We start from the raw sequence: 16,535 nt of genomic DNA on the forward strand, positions 1-16,535 counted from the left end.
ATGTTAACTTGGTCTATTATTTTACTGTTCATATTTTTAGACGGTCTCTTCTGGGAGGAAACATGCCAGTCATATTAAATTAAGCCACATGAAATTGCTGTTATTTGACCATTATTTTGCTGCCAAAAATGGCAGCAAATTCACATGAATACCAAAAATTCACATGAATCAATCTAATAGTAATCATAGCTATGTGTAAAATTTTTAGAATGTTCACTGTATCTATTTTTCAATTTAAACAGAGACCTCAGGTTGTAAGACTAAAATGAGAAAATATCACACGGATGAAAATTCTTAATATCTGTTCAATCTCTAAGTATGTAAATCCTAGTATGATCTGATAGTCTTGCACATATTTTATGAAAACTGAGTACAAAATGTTGTCAGGATGAATGCACTTTAATGCTTTAAAGTTTAATCTCACGAATCTCAACAATCAAATGATTCCACTTGATTTATATATGTACATTTTATTAGAATTCTTCAGAACTGTCAACAATTGGACAACATACAGGAATAAAACACGTGGAACACCAACATCCTTTAAACTTACGCCGCTTATGTATTTACACATAAAGTTACTGTATATATAAAAAATATTTTCAAGGACTCATGGGCTTCAGAATATTCAAAAGACATTATTGCTACATTTCAATATTTACAAAAAAAGCCACAAAATAATTTCAAACGTTAAGCCACTGCAAAGAAACATCTGATGTAAGAAAAAATTATAAAAATATAAACTTTCAAGAATATCCAAGACAAAACTCTCAATGAAGTGCCCCTGAAGTACCTAGACATCTATAACTAACAACCACTTTTCTTACTATAATTGAAGTCAATAGAAACACAAAGGAATTTTTCAGACAAAGTATGGCAAACAACAATCTCTTGGGTGACAACACAACCCCAAAATCTGTTAACTTTGGAAAGGTGCGAGAGCATAGAACTCCAGTGCAAATGATTACTTCCAGATAATGGCCACAGTTCTCTAAATGTAGTCTAAGAAACATAGAAGGGGGAAACCATAAAGGCAACATACCTGAATCTTTCAAGACAACACACAAACTCTGCCATGTACACATTTGCCTTTTATATTGGGCAGTGAGGAAGGAGAGTTTTTTGTTTTGTTTTTTAAAAGAGGTAAACTACAGTAATAATGTCCAGGCTACAGTCTAAAGGGTAAAATTTAAATGTTTCAGTGAGACAGTAGCATTATGGAAGGTCTAAGGAACAGGTACAGTAAGATGAGTCTAAATAACAGAGTGCCTTAAGTGCAGGTGGACTGCAAATACATAGGGACTTATGCCTTCCACTTCCTCCGCACCACTATGGAAGCTTCTGGTAGGCTACTCTAGATAGCTATGTGAAAAGAAACAAGAGCAGTACTAATAATGAAAGCCAAGTTACTTTTTGGGTACTAAAAGACCCTCTTGGACTCAGGGCAAAAATACCCCTCCAAATATTTGTCTACACGCATACAAACGTACACACACATATATAGATACTGGCCCGGCGTCCAGGACATGCCTGTGAAGGAGGCTGAACCTAAACTTTATTTCCTGCTACGTAAGAATCGAAACTAAGACGGCAGTGTTTTCTCACTCCTGTGGGAGCCATGCAGTGAATCAGTAACTTTGTCAAACAGCATCAAATCCATTGAGTACAATGCCATTCTGAAGCTGATAGACTTGTTCCGCAGAATCTATAGAATAAGTTCATCAGCTAAAAGAGGAGATTTTTAGACTGTGCTTTGTGGTTACACTGTTTCCTTAAAAAATGGTATAAACTATTTCCTTCAAACTTATATGGCTCTTAATCTACTTCTATACACAAGTGGACATAATGCCAGGGTTGTATACAGAAACGAAACCTTATGGTGTTTTCCCCTCAAATGTATGAACACGGACAATTTATAGATGCGTATATACAAGTTCTGGCTAGGGAGGCCTTTTCTCCAATTCAACGCTCTAATAGCAAACTCTATTTAAAAACCAGGTCAGTAGTATAAAAGCTCATGCAGTGGTCCACAGAAGAGCATCTTTTGTTCACACTTGGGGATCATTTTTTTCATGGCCTATGTCTCATTCCCAGCATGAAATACTAGATTTCTTAAGCCCAGGTGTTCATACTCTGTCCTTTGTTCTAATGATGTTCTGTTTTCCACATAAAGGACTTAGGTTTTCAGCTTTTAATCTTGTTGCATCATCATACTACTATGGATGGTTCTGAAGGCCAAATGTGATTACTACCATTTATTCAGGTAAACTATCAACCATATTTTTGGGCAGAATTGGAGGAGCCTTGGAAAGGACTCTGGCCCCCAGCCCATACCTCCCTCTCTTTTTCCAAATCAGAATGTTTTCTGTTCATGGTAGGAGCTACTTTGCTATTGGGAATATATACAGTTCGAACCTTTGCAATAGGATGGTGGCTGATGACAAAAATCATCAACCACTAAAGTGTGCTCAGAAAGACAGGATTGCAGTGGGGTGCCCACTATCCTGGAGTTGGATACAAGTCAAAAGAAAACAAAATAACCATCATGGAAGCCAATAGAAGAGGAGATCATTCCTGAAGGGGTGACCCAAACACTCATTCTGCTCAGACGTCGTCGTGCACAAGCAGAGGTTGGGAGGAGGAAGCGGTGCTGCCGACAGAATTGATCCGCACGGAATGGTCCACTACAGGCTTCTGTCGGTTGGGGCTGCAGTTTGCTAAGTTGGAGTAAATCTGGGGAAAACAAGCGCATAGTCAATACACCAGGTCCCTACAATGAACACAGCAACAAAAGGCATACTTACAGTGTCAAGATCACCACTAACTGATGGAAACTCTTAAGAGAGAAGTGGTTTACAAGAACTTTATGGCCAAAACCCAAGTCATACTGACAAAACAAATATAAGCTTTGTTTTCCCCTTCATTTTTCCAAAGGAAATAACTTCATACAAGAAGTAGGGACAAAACATGCACAAGCTTAGCTCTTCTAATGGGGCACACCAGGGAGCAAGCACTATCAAACCTATCTAAAGAGGCTTGTAAATCTCTACAGCCAACTACAACCCAACAACCAATGTAATTTGCTGAGAAACCCATGGCCCTTCCAGGGGTCTCCTGTCAAGAATCAAAGTAACTGGGTGAAAAATGCTGTTTAAGTTGAAACATGCTTTGAAACCCAGAAGAACAAGCTTTAACCCAAAAATTATCAGTGGTGTGCTATTAGGAAAGAAAAGATAGCTCCAAGCACACAGCCCAGTAAAGAAAGCAGCTTAAAAAAATCAGAGTCAAAGTATCACTAATTCTTCCTTAAAAGCAAGAGAGGAAATAATAGATTTGAGTTTTCATTCCCCCCCACTTCCCAAATCACTGGGAGGGATCTCCCAACTTCAAACAGCTCTTCATTCTATATGGCTTGTGGGCATGACAGCTATCTGCCATTTTCTGGCTATGCTTGTTTGATCAGAAGGCTTATTTCACTGCAGTAACAAGCTGTCTTTTCTATGCGTTTATTCTATTCACATCACCCCAACCCTCCAAAGGATGAATGGCCCTGACATGTGAGAGGGAGAAAATACTGACCCCATGACCAGCATTTGAGATAGGGGAGGAAACATGGCAAATCCTTACGGAAACTTCTACTTCCACTGAGTACAAAACTCTCCACCCTTCCCCCTCAATCTCACATCCTTCTTTGGCTCAGAACAGGAGGGCTGGGCAGAAAGAACTGGTTTCCATTGCTTTACTTCCCCTACCTGAAGCCCAATTTGCAACCTAAGATGAGGAGAGAAGGGGTTGGGAGGTTAGTCCTCACCTTGAAAACCTGAGGAGGAGGACACACCTGGAACTGGGAGAAGGAGGATTCGGCCAGAGTATACTCACATGATTGGTGCTCTCTGAAATCTGCTTCTCAATTAGCTGAACAATTTGCTTGAATGTTGGTCTTTTTAGGGGATCCGCATCCCAGCAAGTCTTCATTATGTCATACCTGCAAGACAAGGGCCATTTACTATCCCTCCTCAACACCCTCAGTCTGTTTTCAAATGTATGGCATCCAGCAACTTCAGTAATAATTCCAGAGCTATGCAACTGGACATATGGACTGACGTATGGATAACATAAAACACTGCATGTATGAAATGCTGCTGAAACTTTCTGTATTTTTGGTGACAAGAGATTATGAAAATAAACTACAGAAATGACATTTGACCAGCGTGTCATAAAGAAACCAAGTGACATTTCAAACTGTGTTATGAAAACCCTCAACATCTGGGTTTCTGTCTTTAAAAAGAAAAATAAAAGGGAAAATGTGATCTAAAGGAAAAATTTTTCGACCCTTACATTTCAGCAGGTGCATGTTCAGGGCTGAGCATCCGGAAGCCTTCCTTGATCATCTTGTAGAATTTAGAATCGACTGGCATTCCAGGATAGGGGCTGCTTCCTGAGACACAGTTTGCAAAGCAGTGTTAATCACAAGGAAGCAGGACACTAATGAAACCTCAAGAAGATGCTCTGAGTCTAATGAGGGTGTCTTTGGCAAGGATCATTTTACCTAAAGAGAATAGCTCCCAAAGAAAAATCCCATAGGACCAGACATCACTTTCAAATGTGTACACACAGTTGAAAATGCTTTCAGGTGCCATCCACTTCACAGGTAGTCGAGCCTGTAATGGAAGCACAACAGAGTCAACAATGTTAATTCAGAAGCTCAACAAAACTGAACAGAAGATATTCTTATAGATGCTGCTGTTGCTGAAATGTGAGATGATAACTTAAGTACCATCTCACAAAAACCTTCTACCTATATAATCTCAGATGATCCCAATCACCTCTGAAATACATGGCTCACAAGTTCATTATCCCCATTTTAAGATGTGAACACTATGTCAGTACGGCATGGAGATTAAGAGCACAAACATCAGAGACAGCCAGACATTTTAGCTCTGGCTCTATCATGGGCCTTAGGTAATGCAGCGATTTGTTAGTTTGCACTGAATATGTCCCTCTCCTTCCTTAAAAACAGAAACATGGCCTCTCACAATTAGGACTACATTTCCCAGCCTCCTTTGCAGCTAGCTAGCTGTAGTCAGGTGACTCGGTTTTGGCCACCAAGTTGTAAGTGCTGTATGGCAGCTTCAGGAATACCTCCTTACAATATAGCTGGCATGTGCCTTCTGCCCTCTCTTCTGTAGTGCAAGGGCCCCCTGCCTTCTGGATGTGATGGCTGGCTATCTACCTGGTGATCATCTTGGACCATGGACATGGGGGTTACTCCCAGGAATGGCTAAGCATGGAAGGGAAAGACTTGGCCCAGGTACTCCATGGAATCTTTATACCAATCCTGGCCTGCTACCCTTAGACTTCTTTTATTTTGGGTTTTCTGTCAAAACCCAAAACTCTAATACACTGGGGAAGTCATTAGAATATCTGTAATTAAACCTCCGTATCTTCTGTAAAACAAAATGAACACTTTTAATTTTATGAATTGTCCTTTATGAATTTTATGAATTGTCCCATTAAATAAGACAATGTGGGTAAAAATGCTTAGCACCACCTGACTCAGTGCTATCTGAAAAACTGCCAAGAATAAAGGCAAGTACCCAATAAACAGTAGTGGCTTGTGATCATGACTCTTTGGAGAACTCTCTCCATTAAAGTTGAGATGAACTTTCTGTAACTATTCCTCTTAGATGCATTCTGGATTCCCAATCTTAATCTGCCATGAAAAGCTAAATCAATCCTTCTCTTAATCCATTTAGGATTGAAATCTGGGACAGCTTTTTTTTTTTTTTTTTTTTTTTTGGTGTTAAAGTTATTTTAGTCAGTTTAAAAAAACAAAACAAGACAAAACAAACTTCCAATATCCCTTCTCTTCCTAGATGTTGTGCTAAAGTTCCTATGAGGGCTCCTAACCTGAGATCTATGGGTGTCAAATTCAGGGGCCTGTGAACTTGGAAAGGAAAAATGACATCCTTAGTTTTGCTAATTTCTAGATGAAATTTAGCATTTCTTCAAATTACTAAGAAAGGTGATAAACCACAGTAGTATTAGCTGTACCTGCGACTTTATCATGAACATCTTCATATCCTATTAAGTCTTTACAGGTATCTCAAAATCATATTTACATTAATCACCACTCTAAAATTACAGTGGTTTTTAGAAAAAAGTAATAGCAAAACCCACAATTACTTTTGCACCAACCTAACAGAGCCTGTTACTCTCTGTAGTAAACACATGTACTGACATATCACAAATTTACTTAATAACGTGATAGTTATTTCGGTTTAACTGTTTTCCTTGGTAATCCTACATATTTCATCATAGGCGTCGAAAACAGTGTTCTGATAAGGGTTCCATAGGCTTTACCAGACTCTAAAAGGGGCCATGACATGAAAAATGATGAAGAACTCACGTGAAAGGAAAGAACTTCAGAGAACCTGACGTAACAAGGAGATCTCAAATGATGATGACATAAATGCAGGGCAGTAACATGTTTGAGTTTCTTATCTTGTTCCAGAAATTCTCCTTACCCACTAGACAGGTGAAAGCGACGTCTGTGATTGGTTAGTTCAACTGACTTGAACTGGACTCTACAGTCTGGAAGCCTGATGGAGCCAACCCCTCTGTCAATTCAAACTAAGGTCACTAACTAATAACAAGACAGTATATAACCATCATCACGATTATTCAGATCGTAAATAAGACATCTATAAAGAATAGTAACAATCTGTCTGGCACTGTCCTGAGCACTTTACATATATTAACTCATAACTTTCTCAGTCAGGAATCACTATTATTCCCAAGGGGAGAAAAACAAAGATTCAGAGTTATTGGATAACTCTTGACAAAATTACACAGCCAGGAAATAATGGAGACAGATTACAGAATTCATCAAGACTGGGCCTGGAGACTGCCACCTTCCTCCTCCTCCCTTTGGTCAATATTCAGAGGACTGGATAATTAACAACTTATCATTCTTCCTTCCAAAATTGCCCGAGGATGAAGAGAAGTTGTTTTTATTATCACTCCTGATGATAATATCTAGCTTCAGGGCAGCCTTTTCAGAAATTCATGCTTTGGCCAGGAGATAAACACAGCAACACTCTTACAAAACCAAGTCGGGTACAGGCTACCAATAGAGACACTGCAGTGATGAGGGGGACACTACATTATCATAAGGGGCCCAATTCCACCTCCAGGAATAAATCTGACTGTAGAAATGAGCCCAGGAAGACAGGCACAGAAGAATATAAAGGGCGATATGGTTTTCCATGGCGATGAGATGCCAATCTGGAAATCACAGGCTCTGGTTTCAGTCTCTACTGCCTTGTGTCACCTCAGATAAAAAGCACTAAAATATACTATGCCTTAGTTTCTCCAACTTTTAAAATAGGAAGGTGCTGCAATCATAGGACGAGGGTTTGTTCTGAGGATTCAGTAATTGGCAATGAAATACAGCACTTTGAAAAACATTTACTATGTTCTACAAACCCACTATTACTTATGAACCTATTTAATAGCTCTCCGTGTATTCTAGGATCCAACATTCTATATGGCTAACTCTGAACACGATCTTAGATTTTAGTATTTTTCACACGGCATGTCAATCCCGCCAAAATTTATGCTGCTGTGACCTTCAATGACCTACATTTGTTACACTTGAGCAAAATCAAGTTCATTGCCATTCTCAGGCTATAATGAAAATTAAGGCTATTTCTGTTTCCTTCCCATGCCCCATAATTACACAATTAGAATTAGGAATTCTATTATTGACTGTTAGTTGTAGTAATGTTCAGCATACCATGCAAATTTTGCTGAAGGACACTTAATTTGACTGCTAAAATGTGTGATATCCCTGGACAGGATTTACATTATGAAAATCATAGGAAACAATTTTTATCGAAAGTTGAAACTAAAAATCCTTTGCAGGACTGTCAAGCAGAAAATGGGTACTCACGTTTCCTTTAACCACATAATTAGAATCATTCTTGATGTCTCTGGCTAGACCAAAATCACAAATCTTTGTGATCCGACCATGAGTAAGGAGGATATTTCTGGCTGCCAAGTCTCTGTGAATACACTATTAGGTTGGAGGAGAAAAGAAAACCATTTAAATTCATTTTAACTTGTAAAGAGTGAAAACTAACTTTTTAATATTAGAGTGTTGCTTATATTATAAAAAATCCAACACTTTTGTTTTAAAGTACTCAGTACACCAAAAATAAAAATCAAAAGTATGCCTTGAATGATGTTCACATAATCAAGAGTCTAATTACTATAATCTCTTTCAAAAGCAATTCTAATAAATGCTATTTTCTTCTCAGGACTGCTTTCATTCATAGGGAAATACATAAGAAATAGTCATATCATACTGTTTAAACTGAAAATTCATTTTGCATGCATTTCTTTGAATGTCCTTTCACAGAGTTCCTAACGTGCCTTTGCAACTTCAATCTAACATCTCCCAAGGACACACGGAAGAAAGTCTTTATTTCAGCCATCCTATATCCTTTCTTAGTTTGGTAATTGCTGGGAAATGTCACCCATGACATTTAAGGGTAGGACTGGTAACCTCATTCTGTTTGGTTAATTTTACTTCCTAAGGAATCCTCTCACCCTTCCACAGACCATGCTCCTTGTTTTCATTCCATCATTCTCTTTCCATTCCTATCCTTCTCCCAAGTGTTTATTATTCTCTCTGACCCCTTATTTCCTGATACTTCATAAGCCACACATATAATATTTGGATCTAACTTCAATAAAACTCAAGCCTATGGTTCACCCTAAGCCTTGTAACTATGAGGTGCCCTCTGCTTTTACTGATAAAATGATTCTGTTCTCTAGGAACATATCCTATGTCCTAAAAGCCAAAAGTTTTAAATGAATTTCAATGCATATAAAAGAATATTCATAGAAAAACTCATTTAGACAGGCTTGCACTTTAAAGCTTACAAATTAGAACAGGAATTCCAAAGAGACAGCCGTTGGAACATGAAGAAACTAAATTTCCTCTGCTTTTGGTTACCACACTTCAAAATGACACTCTGCATTCTAACTATGGCTCTAAAATGCTCTGTTCTCAAGAAAAAAAAAATCAAAAAAATCAAAAAACCAAAACACAAAACTCGTTTGAGAATCACTCCCACTTACATTCTTGGAGGCAAGGAAAGCCATGCCCTTTGCCACCTGGTAAGAAAAGCTCAGCAAGTCTTCTAAGTCTAGAGCCAACTCGTCATCCTCCATGATGGCGGGTGTCACATCTCTTTCTATGTATGAGCCTGTGAGGAAGAGAGGATTTTTCTTAGCGATTAAAACCATAAAGGTTAGGACAGGAAAAGACAGTGGCAATGACAATACCAAAGGCTGGTAATGAATGAACCAATGTGAACTTGCAGGCAGATCACTTCCCTCGTGTCCAGCAAAGGTAGATGCTGAATCACAAAGTTAACATTTAACAATCCTAGGCTGAGTTACAAAATCCGTAGAGAGGGATGGCGAATTAATACAAAGATCCCATATCTATAGTAAGATGCTCAGGCACAAAAACAAATGCTCTGACCCCAAATTCCCACTTACAACCCTAACTGCCATTGACCATTGGCATTGCTACCGTAAAGCAGAACTGGTCTGCATCGTTGCTACTGGGAATGATGTTATATTCTACATTAGCATGATACATATACTCTTTGTAAATAAAGTTGCTCTTGTTGCTTGATAGGTAGGTACTCACCTATTCTCGCAGATCTCCTTTTGTCAGCCTTGGTTGGGACAACATAAGAAACTCCAGGTTTCATGTCCATGTACTCATTAGTACTATCACTGCTGGGAGAGATGAAACAAGTCATGACTGAATCAAGTGGGACATGCAGAAGGGCACTCACGGGTCAGGCTCTACCTCCTCATCCCCTTTGCTACATAATAGACTGGACCAATTTGAAGAAAGCCATGTAAAGTTTGAATAGAGTTTGAAAATCTTATTCTGTAAGATATGACTTTTTAATATTTGATATTGGGGTCCATGCCCAGAAACTAGGTGTCCTTTTTGTGTTTAATCATATAGAGGACTCAGGTTAGAAATTTCCCATCTCTTGACACAATGAATTTAATGGGAGACAGAGAGCCAAATATGCTATCCTGTATCACCTCAAACTCTCTAAATGAGCCCCAGGAGACAAGATGAAAGAAAGACAAAGAAGAGCTTCCAAGATGTGTTATGGGGGAGGCAGAGATCGTTAACATACAGTGACTGATGGAAAAAGGTTTTAAAAAAAAATCAAGTTGGTTCAGATAAACACCAATAATTTGGATGATTTTCTGAACCATCTGGACCTCTTCAATCTGCAACATTTGGCTGGAGACTCTTCAAGATTTCTAGTACTTCCTGCTTCTGATTAGCATAGAAACACCATGACAACAATCTCCTTCAGAGTGTGCTGGTGGTTCCAATCCCATATGGGATCCCAAAGCACAAAGAACATCACACAGGATTGAACAATTTAGGCCATTATATCAGAAAGTTAAAGGATATATATAGGGCCAAGGTTTCGGAAAGAAGCAAAATGGCTCATTTCTTCCTATAATGAGCACATGCCCAGGAGAAACTAACAAAAAGTGGTTTTGTACAGTTTCTACTACCACTTTACATTACTCAAGTTTATAGGATTAAAAAAACATAAAAGTTTCACCTGGGGTTTTAAACTTTAGTCAGAGGTACAGAAAATGGCTTTAAGAGGTAATTGCCCATCAATAATATTTACTGAGGTCTCCTTGAGGGCCTGGTGTTAAGGGTTCAGGAGGCAATGTCTTGTCATCGCAAGATGCAGTGGATATAAAGTGCATAAGAAGGATAGGAAAAATCTACCGCACAACTGCAGCAATATACAGTATAGGGGACTGGGCGAAATAACCATGACTTCTGTTGGACTGAGTACATCTAGGAAGTCTTCTCAAATGGTGGCTCTTAACAGCATTTCCAAAGAAAGAATCGGCAAGGTATGAGAAGAAGAATTCTCTGGTTGTAAATCAAACTCGAAGCTCTTTATACATGATTCAAATTCAGAATGGCATCAATGATGAAAGAGATGAAAATAATGTCCAGAATTTTTAAAAACGTGCTGGAATAGTTACGACTTTTAATAGCATGATGAATTAAAAGGGGCAAGAGGCAAGGTATATAGGAATAATCCAGAGGTCAAAAAGAGATAAGTTCAGAGCTCTTTGCCATTCTGCTAAAGGTTTTAAAGGGACTTTATTGTGGCAACTTGAGAGGCTTTAGCATTTTCCCTATAAACAGTGTCTCACTGGAAACATGCATACAGTACCAAGCTCAACGGTATAAATGGAAATACATGCAGGACAGAACCGTAAGAGAAACAGAAATAGAATTCATTCAGTTGCGTGAAACTAAAGTGTAGAAAAAAACTAAAAATGCATTTTTTAAAAATCAGCAAAAATCTAGGTTTAACACAGTTTGAATCTTTAAAAACACAATTTGAACTTTCTAAACTGTTAATCACATTTAAATGATTTAATAATTTTGATTTCATACCTCAGAGTACCTCAGTTCATTTTATAAAGAATCAGCCTTGATTGCAAACCCTTATGACCCCATGAACTGCCTGTCAACAGCTAACTATTTATGTAAATCAGTCTTACCAGGAAGACTCCTTTGAATGCAGAAGATTCTTATAAAGTGCAGTTTCTGCATGATCTTCCTGCTTTGAACAAATAAAAGAATCACGTTTTCTTCTCAAAAAATTCAAAAGATCACCATAGCAACAATATTCTGTAATGACCAGGGTGGGCCCTAAAAGCACATAAGAAAAGGTTAGAAAGAGGTGAGATATATAGATTAATTCTGCCTCCCATAAAAATATCCAAGGGTGGTCATGGCCATTAATATTCAGCTTCAGTGGATAAGCCTCCTTAGTCCCAATACAATCCTATATATTAACACTGCTTATCAAAAAAGCAGCATTATGTGGAGTAACATAAAACAAGCAAGTCTCTTTTAACCTGAATTTCTAAATGACATTAGTATTTGGGGCCAAGCGTGATTGCTGATTTTACAGACAGAAGTTACTGCTTTCAAAGGTTCTACTATTATCAAGCTTCCTACGTGAATCCTTTGATTCACTTCTGTTTACAGCAGGGCTTCACACACTCGCTGTAACGTTATTATGGAAATAACGAAGGCACAAACTGCGGCATAGTGGGAAAATCAGTCACATGGAGCAGCCAGCTGGGACGAGACTGGAAAGTGAGTGAAAACCTAAAATGACCTGTCTTCTGAGCACTACTAGTTGAAAAAAATTTTGGTGTTATGAATGTTTAAAACTGTAATTTGGAAGTAACAGGCAACTAATTAACTTAGGAAAGAAATTTTCTCATGAACAATTCATGATGTGGTGAAGCAACATTTATGGGGGTTGTTTGAAGACATTATATAAAGCTGTCAACTTTACCATGGATCTCTAGAAACAGCTCATTTTACACATCTTTGTTTCTTTCAACTGAAATACTTTCTGCGAACATCACAGACATCCTCGATGGGAACCTCAACTAAGGCTTCAAATTGGAAACTTATTTTTTACAGAAGTGAAATGTTTGCCTCATTTGGTGTATATTTGAGAACCAGTAGGCTTAGGGGCCTATTTTAAATTATAGTATGCAAATTAATATTAACCCTTTCAGTGGCTAAATATGATCAAGAAATATATAAAGCTTACAAGATAAGAGAAGCCTTCTGGTCGGGATGAGATATACAAGAGGCCAATGTTGTTGATGTTACAAACACGACAATAACTAGTGTATGTCCTGGGCTGTTCTACCCCATAATGATAAAATTAAAACCTGCATTCTTAAGAACAATAAGGAAAACAAAATCTAGCAAGAGAGAACAATAATCTGGGTAAAAAATCTTCCAAGCACTTTATAATCTAGCATTGCCAAAATCATATTAAAATGTCATGTTCTGATAACTTGACAGACAATAAAAGGCAGTTTGGACATGGCTTTACCTCCAATGGTGCAGGCTCCAAGAAGATTCACAATATTCATATGATTACCAAGGTAACTCAGGACTTTGAGTTCAGACATGAGGGCTTCTCGTTCTGTTAAATGGGCACTTGCTAAAATTGGAAACATGCATTTTAGCAAAAAGCACAATTGGCAAACTGATGTCAAGCGCACGCAGTACCATACAGGAACTTACGTTTGAGCATCTTTACAGCGACAGTCATGGCCGCGTCCGACTTAATTAAGCCATAAGCAGTTGCCTCAACAACCTTCCCAAAAGCGCCAGCACCCAGGGTTTTCCCTGTAGGAAGGAAGACAACAAGGTAAGTGGTGGTGGTGCTGGTGGTGGAATTGAAGGATCATTTATGTAGTTTCAAAATCAATAAAGGAATTAAAAACAATTTTGTCTAGAGACATTTTCCTACAATGTTCTCTATGCCAAACCTATCAAAAGGGGTGCAATTTCACAGAAAACTCATTGTTTCAGGTGGAACAAAACAAAGGAAGCTACTGGAGTTCCTTAAAGTCATTGTTATGTGTACCCAAAAAGGTGACATGGAAAGCCCCTGTTTCATACTGACCAAAACTCAGCCTGTTTCTGGGAAACTCCCATTTGTGATCATAAGGAAGTTGTGTTGGGTCTATGTAAACATAATTGTTTCCATTTATCTCCTCAACAACCTTCCACTGTACTTCATACATGGGTTTCTGTGGGGAGAAAGGGGAAAATGGATCACCTTTTAAGAATTATTGTCGGAGTCATTAGAGCACTCTGGAGAGAGAACAAATAAATGGTTACCTGTAAATATTTGTAGGTGAGAATCATCACAATAATGCACATCATGCCAGCTACGATTACAAAACCAATCAGCAAAGGAGTGAACAGGGTGTGGGGATGGATTTGCTCTAAAATCAAACAGAAATGTGGAATCACAAACTTCGGCAGGATGGGATCTCTACCACAGCCACTCATTCCCAAATTGACCTCCCAACTCACAGCCCATGGCAGGAAGCAAAGCTATGTGACTCTCAGAGCTTCACCTTGGTTACATCGTACTCTTGTTATTCAAATGAATCTTTAAAAATATAACTTGAAACCAGAATACTGCAGAATAGAAGTTGAGATTTCTGTAGAAAAGGAATAATTTATGCTGTTTTTTAATGAAAAGCAACATCTGAATGCACTTTGTACTTCAATCAAATCCCTGCCTTGTACAACTTTAAAAAAGAAGCTTCCTTTATGGATGGTTTATATTTTCTTCTTTACACTTTCCTGTATTTTCTAAATTTTCTACACTGAGCATGAATGTCTTTCACAACCAGAAAAAAACACCATTTTTAAGCTATGCTTTTCGTTGCCCCGTCTGAAAAATCGATGATGTAGAACAATGGAAGATTCTTCCCCTCATTACTCAAAACCTGAGAAAATACGCCACTTTTTGGCACTAGTCTTTGCCGACTCAAAAAAAAAAAAAAAAAACAAAAAAACCAAACAAACAAACAAAAAAAAACAAACAAAAAAACCCACAAAAAACAAACAAAACCCAAGAAGGCCTAAAAAGTAAGTGCCCACTTTCTTTGTCTTCCCACTTTGTACCAATTCAGCAATTTGCTCACAAGGAACTTTTAACTTATGTTAAGAGAGTTAATCACACATGAATCAAATTTTAAATATTTTAAAGAAATAACTTGCTAACATGACTTCATAAAGGCAGTGTTAACTTTTGGATACAGTGTCTGGCAAAGTGTTAAAATAATTCACTTTAAATAATTGAAATTTTTAATTGAATTTAAATGTTAGATTGTTCTAATTCTGTTTGGGTGTAAGGTAAATATATTCCCCCCATTTGCTTTCTCTACCCCTTTTTGATGGAGACAATTGTAAATATACAACTAATATAAAAGAGGCGCACATACATGTAAAATATATAAAGTAGCATGGTTAAAAGTGCTCTGGTAAAAACATATACTTAACAAGCTAGTACAAAATGAAACATAGCGAGTTTGATGACAGTATGGTGTGATGTACGTATTACCAGAAATGACATGGTCAATGTTGGAATGAACTTAAAATCATGATTGATATGGTAGACAGAGCCTAAACATCCCCTTAAATTGGATTAAAAAGAAATATACCTTTGTTGTTACCTTTAAATGCAAAGTTAAAATAGGCAGAAGTCTTGCCCACATCGTTGTAAGCCTTACATTCAACCGTGCCATTGTGCTTGAATGCACTAGAGTCTATGGAACTCTGAACCACTAGTTTTCCAAACGGTGGCCCAGATGAGTTTAGTGTCTGCACATCCACTGGCAGTACAGAAGCAGAGCATCTAAAGGGAAGAAAACAAAAGCCCAGGTTTACTCTAGGAAAATAAATAAATACATAAGACCCTTGGGATGTGGCACACTTTTAAAACAAAGTTAGAGGTTCATAATCAACAGAAAATGTCCTTTTACAAGTGTCTAAGAATAAGCACTTTGGTAACCTAGTGAGTGAAAAAAGCACTGGGGAAGAGAAGGGCAGAGGAGGTTTTGGAGTCAGATGTGGGTTTGAATCCTGATGAGTTAAAGACTGAGTTTCTACCACTGTAAAACGGGGATGGTAATACCCATTGCAGAGGGTTACTGAAAGGACTGGAAAGGAATTCAATAAAATGGCAGGCATATATGCTGGTACACAGCAGATCCCTAAAATAAACAAGCTTCAAAAGGGTACATGAATGGTTGAAAATAAATAGCATAGAGGAGGAAAGCATAAAAAATCTTCAAGGGACTGGGCGCAGTAGCTCACACCTATAATCTCAGCACTTTAGAAGGCCGAGGCGGGCAGATCACCTGAAGTCAGGAGTTCGAGACCAGACTGGCCAACACGGTGAAACTCTGCCTCTGCTAAAAATACAGAAATTAGTTGGGCGTGGTGGCAGGCACCTGTAATCCCAGCTACTCAGAGGCTGAGGCAGGAGAATCACTTGAACCCAGGAGGCAGAGGTTGCAGTGAGCCAAGATCACTCCACTGTACTCCAGCCTGGGCAACAGAGTGAGACTCCGTCTCAACAACAACAAAAACATCAAGAATGTAGACCAGGAAATAGTCAAAGTGGGGACCGAAGTTTGAGTTCTAAGCAGGAAGGCCTAGTTGTACTGCAAGTGGCTGAGACCACCACTGCAAGGGATCTTTTCATGAGCCAGACCCCAACTTCCCTAAACACCTAGCTATTTCCTGTTTCCCTTCTTAACACCTACATACATTCACTATTTATTCCATCTATTATGTGTCTCTACCCACTAGAACAAGCTTGTCCAACCTGCAGCCCACATGTGGCTCACGACAGCTTTGAATGCGACCCAACACAAATTCATAAAGCTTAAAACATTATGAGTTTTGTTTGCAATTTTTGTTTTAGCTCATCAGCTATCATTAGTGTTACTGTATTTTATGTGTGGCCTAAGACAGTCGTTTTCTTCCTATGTGGCCCAGGGAAGCCAAAAGATTGAACACCCCTGCACTAGAATATAAACTC

General features: G+C 38.4%; 1 protein-coding gene across 4 annotated transcripts in view; it reads right to left on the reverse strand.

The window, feature by feature from the left end:
* Positions 1 to 450: 450 nt before the first annotated feature.
* KIT (KIT proto-oncogene receptor tyrosine kinase) overlaps positions 451 to 16,535 on the reverse strand; it is an 83,365-nt gene continuing 67,280 nt past the window's right edge. Inside the window, exons 9-21 of one of the 4 annotated variants that reach the window (XM_025385348.1) lie at positions 15,163 to 15,344; positions 13,814 to 13,920; positions 13,596 to 13,722; positions 13,211 to 13,315; positions 13,017 to 13,127; positions 11,653 to 11,803; positions 9,728 to 9,819; positions 9,148 to 9,275; positions 7,955 to 8,077; positions 4,550 to 4,661; positions 4,339 to 4,438; positions 3,880 to 3,985; positions 451 to 2,733 (exon numbers count right to left, since the gene is read on the reverse strand). In XM_025385348.1, the coding sequence (XP_025241133.1) occupies positions 2,605 to 2,733; positions 3,880 to 3,985; positions 4,339 to 4,438; positions 4,550 to 4,661; positions 7,955 to 8,077; positions 9,148 to 9,275; positions 9,728 to 9,819; positions 11,653 to 11,803; positions 13,017 to 13,127; positions 13,211 to 13,315; positions 13,596 to 13,722; positions 13,814 to 13,920; positions 15,163 to 15,344 (1,573 nt within the window). In that variant the 3' untranslated portion in view covers positions 451 to 2,604. Of the gene's footprint in view, positions 2,734 to 3,879; positions 3,986 to 4,338; positions 4,439 to 4,549; positions 4,662 to 7,954; positions 8,078 to 9,147; positions 9,276 to 9,727; positions 9,820 to 11,652; positions 11,804 to 13,016; positions 13,128 to 13,210; positions 13,316 to 13,595; positions 13,723 to 13,813; positions 13,921 to 15,150; positions 15,345 to 16,535 lie in introns of all 4 variants that reach the window. The other 3 variants (XM_025385346.1, XM_025385349.1, XM_025385347.1) reach the window with 3 other exon arrangements.

This window comes from Theropithecus gelada, chromosome 5, assembly GCF_003255815.1.
Source record: "Theropithecus gelada isolate Dixy chromosome 5, Tgel_1.0, whole genome shotgun sequence".
NCBI lineage: Eukaryota > Metazoa > Chordata > Mammalia > Primates > Cercopithecidae > Theropithecus > Theropithecus gelada.